The sequence below is a fragment of the Artemia franciscana genome, chromosome 6 (assembly GCF_032884065.1).
Source record: "Artemia franciscana chromosome 6, ASM3288406v1, whole genome shotgun sequence".
Lineage (NCBI taxonomy): Eukaryota > Metazoa > Arthropoda > Branchiopoda > Anostraca > Artemiidae > Artemia > Artemia franciscana.
This window is the reverse complement of record NC_088868.1, coordinates 19,554,622-19,566,936: the sequence shown is the minus strand read 5'-3', so window position 1 is coordinate 19,566,936 and position 12,315 is coordinate 19,554,622. Positions and strand designations below refer to the sequence as shown.

Genomic DNA, 12,315 nt, shown 5'->3' with positions numbered 1-12,315 from the left:
CTGTTTTTTAATCAGTAAGTCAAATGAATATTTTATTTGTATTCCACTTGATAAACACAAACAAATGTTTAAGGCCACATTAAGACTTGTCAAACGTCTTTGCGAAGTCTTTAAACTTATTAAACGTTCTAAAGTTATTAGGCGTCAACATCTATAGGTCTACATAACTTGGTGATTGACAAAACATGGTTTTTAGTATAAAGGATCAGAGGGGTTTAGGAGGGAGAGGGTAGAAGGGCACTTGCCCTGGGTGCAGAAATTTTAGAGGCGCAAAATTTCAATTCAATAATGTAACATTTATGATCATTCTGTAATTTTTGAAATTTCATTTTTATTAAATTAAAGTAGAGGGTGTAGTTGGCAGTAAATATAAGCAAATTGAATCCAAATTTTTGACTTTTCCTATGTTTTTCCCCAAATAAAGTAAGAAAAGTCAGATTTAAAGAAATGAAAATTATGTTAGTAGATGAAACTTTTTAAAATTTGAACTGAAAAATTTTTGGATACAGAGGGTGGGTGCTAATTAAGATTTTTTCCCTGGAGCAAGAGAGGCGAAACCGCCTCTGTAAGGATTATGTGCAATGGCTTTTGAAGCGGGCAGCTCTTGATCTTCGGAAATAAAACGAGAAACATAAACGGAGAAACACAAATTCTCTATAAAAAAAAGAAAAAAAAATCAAATGAATAATCAAGTCAAGCATACAACAAATGGAAATCACCATGAATGAATGAATGAAACCTAAACGAACAGAAATTAGAATGAATAATGAACTTTAAACGCACAGACAGTACTACCAATTAGGGTGGATTTTCTGGTCCTCCAACCACCCAAAGCCTAGACTTTCATCTCCACTTTATTGAAAAGAAAATATTCTAATAATTATTTTACTGAAAAGATCAGGGTGATGGGAGGAGGGTTTTTAATCATGTCGATTGAAAACGTTTGTGGGGTTTTTGTTTTTATATGTGACAAAAGCCATTCTAACCAGCAATTACAGCGACAAATTTGGACAAAATGGGGAAATATCACCATCACATTCCCCAGCCCGGCTCTATGGCAAGGAATTCAGGGGAGAAAAAAAAATGCACACTAAGATAGAAAAATAAAAATAATGCTGAACTACTGACCACCAACTATTATACGCCATAACCCAGACCCGAGGGAGGTGCTATGCACAGTAAACAATATCATCCAACACTTCCAACATTGCCTGGAGATATCTTTCGTAGGAAGGGGAAGTATGAAAAAAGATTAACAAATAGAAAAAAAAAACATAAAAAACGAAACAAAAAGAAAAAAAAAATCCCTTATAAGAAAAAATAATAATTTTCTTAAGAATCAAATGAATAGTATTCTTTTGCTGACTTAAAATTCATTAAAAATAGCTTATAATTATTATAGCTTATATATTATTATAATTATTTAATAATTATTTAAGAATTCAACAACCGCTGCTGGCAGTCTGTTGCGATTATCAATCATGTTGGAAGGAAGTGAATCTATTTTTTCAAATGTTCTCTGTTTTCTTAAGGATACTTTCTTTGAGTAAAATCTTTAAATTACCTTTACAATATAAATTATTATTGCTGAAAATATATATTATATGATTTTTGTATTATAAGGCTTGAACCTTATTCTTAACCTTCCTCCAGCAGGAATAAGTTTTAGCCTAAGATAAAAAAAAAAAAAGACAACAAATGCATATATATCTACTAGGGATCGACGTTGTTGCTCTTGTTAGGTGGGGGCATGGAGGAGTTGTGGGAACCTGTTTATGTCTCTAATCATAGTTTGCAACCATAAGGAGATCCAATTATAAGGGTACAGAAGAATAACAGACGGACAAGGTGTTAAGACTTGGGATTTGAAGAAGTTTTTATGATTTTCGTGAAATTGTGATTTTTAACTTCTGTGGTAGATTGCAAAGGCGTGGTAGAAAAAAAAAGTTCTGAAGCTCGCTTAACATACGGTAGGCAGGTACTATTAGCAAAGAAAACTCTATCCAAGAAATTTTAGACACGGTTTAAGAATTCAGAGGATCTTCAGCCTCTGGAACTTTAAAAACTGCTACTGAACTCAAAACAACCACTGATCAAACTTCTTAGGGGAACTCTACTCGGTTATAGGCATAAAATACTTGCCTAATAGCTTTCAAGCTGATTAAAGAGAAACCAAACCCTTGCTGCAGAAAATCTGGCTATTTGCGACGGTATTAAAGGTGCCACGGGCCAACTTTCTGCCTTCAATCTTTTAGATTGAAAATTATTTTATGGTTCTTGCTCAGATAAGGTGCCACACGTTTCTTTTGCAACTGAAAAAATGTTGTAAAAGCGTTTTTGTCATGGAGGGGGGATGAAAGGGACAACTATCCCATTCCGACTACCCAGTCACATATAATGAAAACTTTTGTAAGACTCTGACTCAAACAAGATGCAACGCTTCTGCTTTTGTACTAGAAAAAAATGGTGAGTAGGGGGGGGGGGGGGGTAAGAAACCACGTTTAGCCGCAAGTATTACAGATTGAACGCTCTTACATTATACCGCTTCAAACAAGGATCAGTATGTGTACTTTTCCGCTTAAAAGCTGGCAATGCAATGAAAGGGTGTTTTGTTTACTTTCTTCCTCCAATAATACAGATTAAACAAGAGCTAAGAGCTCATATGGCACATGTGACGAGGCAAGAAGAGCTAAGAGCCAAGAGATCATATGGTATGAGCTCTAACAAAATTTTATGAATCAATAGATTGATTTAAAAGGAAAATAAGAGGCTTAATGCCGGTCAGAATTTAAAATAAGAGCTCTGAGTCACGAAGTCCTTCTAAATATCAAATTCATTAAGATCCGATCACCAACTCGTATGTTATAAATACCTAATTTTTTCAAATTTTTCCACTCCCTTTAGCCCTTCAGATGATCGGATCTGGGGAAAACGACTTTATCAAGTCAATTTGTGCAGCTCCCTGACACGCCTTCCAATTTTCATCGTCCTAGCACGTCCAGAAGCACCAAACTCACCAAATCACTGAACCCCTCCCCCAACTCCCCCATAGAGAACGAATCCAGTACGGTTCTGTCAATCACGTATCAAGGACAATTGCTTATTCTATCCACCAAGCTTCATCCCGATTCCTCCGCTCGAAGTGTTTTCCAAGTTTCCCCCCTACAACTCACCCCAATATCAAAAGATCTGGTCGGGACTTGAAATAAGAGCTCTGAGACATGAATTCCTTCTAAATATCAAATTTTATTAAGATCCGATCACCTATTCGTAAGATAAAAATACCCCAATTTTCAAGTTTTCCAATAATTCCGATTTACCCCTTCAACTCCCCCCAATGTCACAGGATGTGGTCGGAATTTAAAATTAGAGCTTTAAAGCAAAAGATGCTTCTAAATACCAGATCTGGTCACACTTTCGTAAGTTTGCCCCCCCCCCCCGAAATCCACCAAAGAGAGCAGATCCGGTTCGGTTATGTCAGTCACGTATCTTAGACAGGTTTTTATTCTTCCCATCCAGTTTCATCTTGATCTCACAGCTTTAAGTATTTTCTAAGATTTCCGTTTCCCCCAACTGCCCCCCCCCCCCACTTACGCTGGATCAAGTTGAGATTTAAAATAAGAGATCTGATTTACGAGGTCCTTCTAAATATGAAGTTTCATGAAGATCCGATCACTCCTTCGTTAATTTTTCAGATTTACCCCCCCCCCCCAATAGAGTGGATCCGTTTCAATTATGTAAATCACGTAGCTAAGACTTTTGCTTATTTTTCCCACCAATTTTCATCCCGATCCCTCCAATCTAAGCTTTTTCCATCATTTTAGGTTCCCCCACCCCGAACTTCCCCCAATTGCACCAGATCCGGTCGGGACTTAAAATAAGAGCTTTGAGACACGATATCCTTCTAAATATCAATTTTCATTGAGATCCTATCACCTGTTCGTAAGTTAAAAATAACTCATTTTTTCTAATTTTTCAGAATTAAACCCCCCCCCCAACTACCCCAAAGAGAGCGGATCCATTCCAGTTATGTCAATCATGTATTTAGGACTTGTGCTTATTTTTCCCACCAAGTTTCATCCCGATCCCTCCACTCGTAAGTGTTTTCCAAGTTTTAGGTTTCCCCCTCTCAACTCCCCCCAGTGTCACCAGATCCGGTCGGAATTTAAAATAAGAATTCTGAGACACGATATCCATCTAAATATCAAATTTCATTAAGATCCGATCACCCGTTCGTAAGTTAAAAATACCTCATTTTTTTCTAATTTTTCAGAATTATCCCCCCCCCCAACTACCCCAAAAAGATCGGATCCGTTTTTTCCCACCAAGTTTCATCCCGATCCCTCCACTCTAAGTGTTTTCCAAGATTTTAAGTTTCCCCCTTCCAACTCCTCCCCAATGTCACCAGATCCGGTCGGGATTTAAAATAACAGATCTGAGACCGCTATCCTTCCAAACATCAAATTTCATTAAGATCTGATCAACGGTTCGTAAGTTAAAAATACTTCAATTTTTCTATTTTTTCCGAATTAACGGGCCCCCACTCCCCCCCCCCACCAGATGGTCAAATCGGCAAAACGACTATTTCTAATTTAATCTGGTCCGATCCCTGATACGCCTGCCAAAATTTCATCGTCCTAGTGTACCTGGAAGTGCCTAAAGTAGCAAAACCGGGACCGACAGAATTTGCGATTGCTGTATGTCACTTGGTTAATTCCAAGTGCCATAAAAATAATACCTTTTTACAAATTGCGAATGTTTTTTCAATTACTTACTATATTTTTCTTTAAAACAGACTCTTAGCCTTGGAATTACCGCTAGCAACCCCATAAATAGAAAGATTTGGCTTTTATCAACGTAGACTGGGCTATATTACAAGTTTGACTGATGACTTGCTTAGTAGTTACGTGCATAGCACGTTGCTAGCGTTTTAGTAATTTGTTTTCGTAGATAGCGCTATTATACTTCTTTTTCCATTTTGCCACCTTAAGTAAGAAATACTTTCGATTTATCTTTTATATTTCTATAACTTACTGAACCTCTACTGTTTAATATTTTTTTTAATTCATTAATGCTGTTTCTATGATCTTTCCCGCCCCCTCTCCTACCAAATTATGACTGTATCATGTTTCCTATTGTTCAACGTTAAGTGGATTTTAAGCACGGATGTAGGTTACTACTAATATGATCGATACCAGAGAAAATATTTAAAAGAAAAGAAGAAACTCAAGATAGGTAATGACAGGTTTTGATTCCTTAAAATATTTGATTTTAGAATACCCTTCTACTAGGGCGATGCAGTTCGTGCGAATACATAATAGATTTTTCCCGTAAAAACTAACATTTATAAAACAAATTTTTTTATGTAAGCTAAGAGGAAAGTTAAAACTTAGAACAAACAAAAAGAATCGCTTTGAAACTAATGCAAATTATTTCTGTAAAATCTAGCCTAGTTGAAGTAAACCGACAGAATATATTTCTAGGTTTGTAGGGTTATGCAAAACAAATGCTTTACTTATCCACGAAACGGTGTCGTATTTTGTGCATAGTAGAAACTTTATACGTATCCCATTAGGATATTTTTCACGGTGTGAATTACGGAATTCCTGTTTCTTATGCGTGGATTTTGTGTTTTCAATAATCAGCTTGTTCCGCGTAATCCTACAAAAATAGGAATATCTCATCTGTTGGTAACTTAAAACAATCTAATTCAACTGTAAATTACCATTGTGAAACTTAGAATGAACAAAATTATTGCTTCGTAGTTTATGTAGCCTGTATCAGCAAAACTAGCCCTTTACTGAACACGGAGCTTCTTGAGATTTTTTGGAGATTTTGAATTGTATACTAAAAGTTATAGATATCATGAATGATGAAAAAAAAACTATTGATTGACTTGTAAATTGGTTTTTTATTTTCTACGGGCTATAACTGGCTTGTCTTCTTCTAAGAGAACATCCTGCTTTTTGTGGCGGTTTTCAGTAAAGCCCTAGTTTTGTAAAACCCTACAAGTTTAAGGATATATCACCATCCAGTTTATTTGAATTAGTTCTGCAGAGATATGTTACATAAAATACAAATCAATAATTTTTCATTCTTCAAAGTTTTACTTCTCTTTACTTCCATCTGAAAAAAATTGTTCTTTTCAAAAAATTTTGTCTGAAAAAATTTGAAAAAATTTAGAAAAAATTTGTTTTTTGCAAATTAATATCTGTGAGAAACTAATAAAATAATTTGCCAGCTGAGAAATATTAGATATCGTGAATTTTCTGTCACTGTTTACAGCATAGTCAGTGGTCGGGGTGATGAGAGGTGAGGTGATTAGGGTGAGGGGAGGGGGGCTGCACTTGTAATAAAAAGACTTGCAAAATCCTACAAACAGAAGCTTTATCATTCATATCCAAAATGACGCAAAAAGTCTGATTTGTGATGCCATATGGCCGTGGAAACAGCTAGTTAAAAAATAGTTAGCCATTAATTTTTCAGAAACAGATCATTCGGGTGTAAAATACAATGAAAAAGAAATACAAACTTGAAAAAAGATTTAGCTTGGCTTGTGCCGGAAATTATTTGTAAAAAAAAAAAAAAAAAAAAAAAAAAAAAAAAAAAAAAAAAAAAAAAAAAAAGTTGAGCCCATAGCCATCTCTTCACGATATTCAGCAAGGAAAAGACATGGGATACATCAGTGCTTTCCGCAAAAAAAAACGATGTTCTTAATTTTTCATGGGGGAAGGGTAATAAACTTCCAATCCACGGGCTCACAATTATGGTAAATTTCAATGGATCGCTTTTTATTTCGATTCAAAGCCAAATCATGTTCGAAGATTTTCAGGCTATTTTCGAAATCCTCAAAGATTCGGTTTCATTATTAAAATTCTTGGTCTGCTGAATTTATTACTATTTTGAAATTAGAGTTAATCGAGGATTTTTCTTTGTCACTTAACAGTCTCTTTGAAAACGTGCACTAAAACTTCATTATGGGCCGCAGTTTGCTCCTTACAACCTCGATGAGGTACTGTAAACCATTAGTTTCCAACGATATTGTTACCGTTTTTGACGATATTGATTTCATCGCCGTAGTCATTATATTTTCTCACCTCTTTTTTTCTGGAATAATAACCATAAAGTGTTATTTGTGGTGCCATATGGTACTTAGTTTTGGCGCTATCAAGACAAATCTACGAAAAACACTTAAATATGAGTAATAGTTTTTGAATTACTCATTGACGGTCTCTGTAAAGTCCCGTAGCCAAACACTGGCATGAAAAAATACTTTATTTACATAATCACTTTGTTTATGGCACTTAGTATTAACCAAGTGGCATATAGCGACCGCAAATTCTGTCGGTCTGTCCCGGTTTTGCTACTTTAGGCACTTCCAGGTAAGCTAGGACGATGAAATTTGGCAGGCGTATCACTGACCGGACCAAATTAAATTAGAAATAGTCGTTTTCCCGATTTGACCATCTTGAGGGGGGGGGGGTGGAGTGGGCGGGCCGGTTAATTTCGGAAAAAAATAGAAAAAATGAAGTATTTTTAACTTGCGAACGTGTGATGGGATATTAATGAAATTTGATGTTTGGAAGGATATCGTGTCTCAGAGCTGTCATTTTAAATCCCGACCGGATCTGGTGACATTGGGGGGAGTTGAAAGGGGTAAACCTAAAATCTTGGAAAACACTTAGAGTGGAGGGAACGGGATGAAACTTGATGGGGAAAATAAGCACAAGTCCTAGATACATGATTGACATAACCGGAACGGATCCGATCTCTTTGGGGTAGTTGGGGGTTTAATTCTGAAAAATAAAAAAATTAGGTATTTTTAACTTACAAACGGGTGATCGGATCTCAATGAAATTTGATATTTAGAAGGATATCGTGTCTCACAGCTCTTATTTTAAATTCCGACAGGATCTGCTGACATTGGGGTTGGGGGTTGGGAGGGGGAAACTTAAAACTTTGAAAACACTTACAGTGGAGGGATCGGGATGAAACTTGGCGGGAAAAATAAGCATAAGTCCTAGATACATGATTGACATAACCGGAACAGATCCGCTCTCTTTGTGGTAGTTGGGGGGGGGAGGTTAATTCTGAAAAATTAGAAAAAATGAGGTATTTTTAACTTACGAACGGGTGATCGGATCTCAATGAAATTTGATATTTCGAAGGATATCGTGTCTCAAAGCTCTTATTTTAAGGCCCGACCAGATCTGGTGACATTGGGGGAAGTTTGGGGTGGGGGAACCTAAAATGATGGAAAACGCTTAGATTGGAGGGATCGGGATGAAACTTGGTGGGAAAAATAAGCCGAAGTCTTAGATATGTGATTTAGATAATTGGAACGAATCCGCTCTATTGGGGGGGGGGGGTAATTTTTAAAATTAGAAAAAATGACGTATTTTTAACTTACAAAGGAGTGATCAGATCATGAAACTTCATATTTAGAAGGACCTCGTAACGTAAGTGTTTGTAACTTATGAACGGGTGATCTTATGAAAGTTGGAGGGGAAAACCGAAATTCTGGAAAACGTGAAAATCGAGGTATCTTACGAATGGGTGATCGGATCTTAAAGAAACTTGATATGTAGAAGAATCTTATGTTTCAGATCCTCCATTTTCAATTCGAATTGGATCCGGGGACATAGAGGGTTGGAGGGGGGAAACAGAAATCTTGGACACCAGAAATCTTGGAAAACGCTTAGAGTGGAGAGATCGGGATGAAACTTGATGGGAAGAATAAGCACAATTTATAGATACGAGATTGACATAATTGGTACGGATCTGTGCTCTTTGGGGGAGGTGGGGGCTGTTAATTTTGAAAAATTAGAAAAAATTAAGGTATTTTTAACTTAAGAACGCGTGACCGGGTCTTAATGAAATTTGACATTTAGAAGGAACTCATGTCTCAGAGCTCTTATTTCAAATCCCGACCAGATCTGTTGACATTAGGGGCAAGTTGGAGGGGGAAACCGGAAATCTTGGAAAACGCTTATTAATGTCGTAGATACGTGACTGACGTAACCGGACTGGATCCGCTCACTTGGGGGAGTTAGGTGGTGGGGATCAGTGCTTTGGTGAGTTTGGTGCTTCTGGACGTGCTAGGACGATGAAAAATCGGTAGGTGTGTCAGGGAGCTGTACAAATTGACGTGATAAAGTCGTTTTCCCCGATTCGACCATCTGGGTGGCTGAAGGGAGAGGACAATTTAGAAAAATTGAACTATTTTTGACTTACGAGTGGGTGATTGGATTTTAATGAAATTTGATATTTAGAAGGACCTCGTGACTCAGAGCTCTTATTTTAAATCCCGAGCGGCATTAAGTCTCTGATTTTCCTTTTAAAGTAATCTATTAATTCTTAGAATTTTATTAGAGCTCTTACCATATGAGCTCTTGGCTCTTCCGACCTCGTCACAAGTGCCATATGAGCTCATAGCTCTTGTTATCAAGTCGACTTGATAATATCATCATAAATTTACCATATTTTATGAAAATACTAAAAGAGGGCCTTTTTCAATGAAAGGTCTCCAAAAAATATTTCTAAATCCAGACAAGGGCAAAAACTAGAAGGTTCAAATCCCCCACCCCTCAATTGTCGTCAAAAGAACTAGCACACAGGCACCATTGTAGCAATATGCTTAAAGGCTCAATTCGAAGCTTTTGATCATTTTCGTGTAATTCATAGTTGTTAACGTTAATTCATAGTTGAAAAGAGTATTAAAAAGCAATATCGAGCGGTAATAAAAGTTTATGGTATAGGTTACTTTATTGTCTTAATTCTGTTGGTTGTAATAAAGGAACGATTTGAAAAAAAAATAGTATAAAGAAGACTCTCCTGGACTAGATACTTTAGTTTAGTGGTAACAATCCTGCCTTTTAGCCATGGTAACATAGATTCGAATCTTCGATAGAACAATTTTTTAGAAATTTGCATTCGCTTTCAAGGGCTGATTTATTTCAAACGATCAGTTCTAAGATTTTTATGCCAAAGTTGTGAAAATAATGAGAACACAAATTTGCCTGGTTTATATAAACAACAAATTTTAAAGTCTTTTAGTAGTTTCATAAATAATTGAATTCTTATTCATAGATAACTGAATTTTTATTTGCAACTCTTCAAAGATGCCAAAGATAAATTCCCCATGAACTCTTTTTGTGGAAATCCCAGATTTTTCTAAAGCAAAGTTTAAGAGAGATGCGAAGTTGAAATTATATTTGATGCTCTATTTTATCAAACATTCATTTAGTTTCTTTGCATAAGTTGGAAAATATAATTTTTTAGAAGTATTGAATTTTATAAGAATATAATTTTTATAAGAATTTTAAAATTTTCAGTATTTTTAAAACCTAAGAAAAAGAACAAAAATTAATTACTGCTTCACGTTTCATGTAACATATTTTTGAAAAAACCGTTTCAAATAAATTGGTTCGATATATTTCTTTATACTTATTGAAATCTAAAAAACTAGCGCTTTACTGAAAACTAAGCTTTCTTGTTTTTTTTATTTTATAAAGTTAAAATTGTGCCGTAAAAGCTATTGATTTCATGTCCGGTGAAAGGCTGTCCAGAGCTATATGAATTGTTTCTTTATTTTTGCACACACTTAAGGTCAATCTCCTAGGTTGAAAGCTAATTCTATTAAGATAGCATTGAAATACGTACCGAGATTTCCTCCTTTCTCATTGGCTTAATTGCTCTCTTGAGGGTTGTACCAGAATATTTAAACTCTGTTGATTTAATTGAGATATTACGACCGGATTTAAAGGGAATTTAAATTTTTCACATGTCTAATTGGTAACAGCTGACCATTGGAATTTGGTTGGTTACAAGTCAGATAACAGTTTAGCATTTGAATTTTCACAATGGGCAGAAAAAAAACGAGAACAAATAAGGGACAGGAAAACCTGAGACATTGGTAAGTTCTATCTCAACGTTATAGTAGAATATATTACTTTTATTCATTTACAAGTAACATTTTCAAACAGTTCGTGGTAACAAACTGCAGTAAGGAGCTACCAGGCTCACTAGTAACCAAAACTCTAAAAACCGAAGTTTTGGTACAAACAGTTACATCAAAAGAATTGCATTTTAATGCTGATTTTAAATATATAAGTTTCATCAAGTTTAGTCTTACCGGTCAAAGGTTACGAGCCTGAGAAACTGCGCCTTATTTTAGAAAACAGGCGGAAATACCCTCTAAAAGTCACAGAATCTTAACAAAATCACACCATCAGAGTCTGCGTATCCGAGAACCCTGCTGTAGAAGTTTCAAGCCCCTATCATAAAAAAGGTGGAATTTTGTATTTTTGCCAGAAGACAGAAAACGGGTGCGTATTTTTTAGTTTTGTTGTTGTTCTTTTTTCCTCAGGGGTGATCGTATCGACCTAGGTGTCCTAGTATGTCACAAGAGGGTTCATTCTAACGTAAATTAAAAGTTCTAGTGTACTTTTTAAGTGCCCAAAAAATTGGAGGGCACCGAGGCCCCCTCCAACGCACATATTTCTCCAAGGTCACCGGATCAAAATTTATAGATAGCCATTCTGTTTAACTTAGTCAAAAACCTAAAAACTATGTCTTTGTGGATGACTAAATCCACCACAGTTCCCGGGGGAGGGGTGGCAACTTATAAACTTTGACCATTGTTTACACATAGTAGTTGTTAATTATGAAGTGTACAGACGTTTTCAGGGGGACTTTTTTGTGTTGGGGTTAGGGTTGGTCGGGGGGGGGCAGGTTACGTGGGAGGATCTTTCCATGGAACAATTTTTCATAAGGGAAGAGAATTTCCATGAAGGGGTCGCAGGACTTTCTAGCATCATTTTAAAAAAGACAATGAGATTTTTTTTTACTGGAAGTAATGATAAACATTAAAACTTAGAAACGAACATAAAATATTACTTATATAAGGGGGTTCGTCTCTTCCATAATACTTTGCTCTTTACGCTAAAGTATTTTTAGTAACTCTAACTAGTTATTCTACGGCCTTTGTGATTCAAGGGTCATTCTGAAAGATTTGGGACAAAATTCAAGCTTTAGTGTAAGAACGAGGGATTGACGAGGGGGCAAACCCCCTCATATACGTAATATAAATACACAAATATATATGTTCGTTACATAAGTTAATTCGTAAGGTACGTATGTTTGTTACTAACAAAAACGTTTGTAAAAAAATAAAACAAATCTAGTTGTCTTTTTAAGTAACCAAAAATCGGGAGGTAACTAGGCCTCCTCTCCCATCCCCCTTTTTTAGCAAAATCGTCCGATCAAAACTATGAGAAAGCCATTTAGCTTGTAATTAACATAAAAACTGCTTCT

General features: G+C 35.9%; 1 protein-coding gene across 1 annotated transcript in view; it reads right to left on the bottom strand.

Annotated features, from left to right (window-relative positions):
- Positions 1 to 523: 523 nt before the first annotated feature.
- Positions 524 to 12,315, bottom strand: part of LOC136028514 (large ribosomal subunit protein uL29m-like) — a 22,870-nt gene continuing 11,078 nt past the window's right edge. The window contains exon 4 of the mRNA XM_065706357.1: positions 524 to 654. Coding sequence (XP_065562429.1) covers positions 524 to 654 — 131 coding nt within the window. The remainder of the gene's footprint in view (positions 655 to 12,315) is intronic.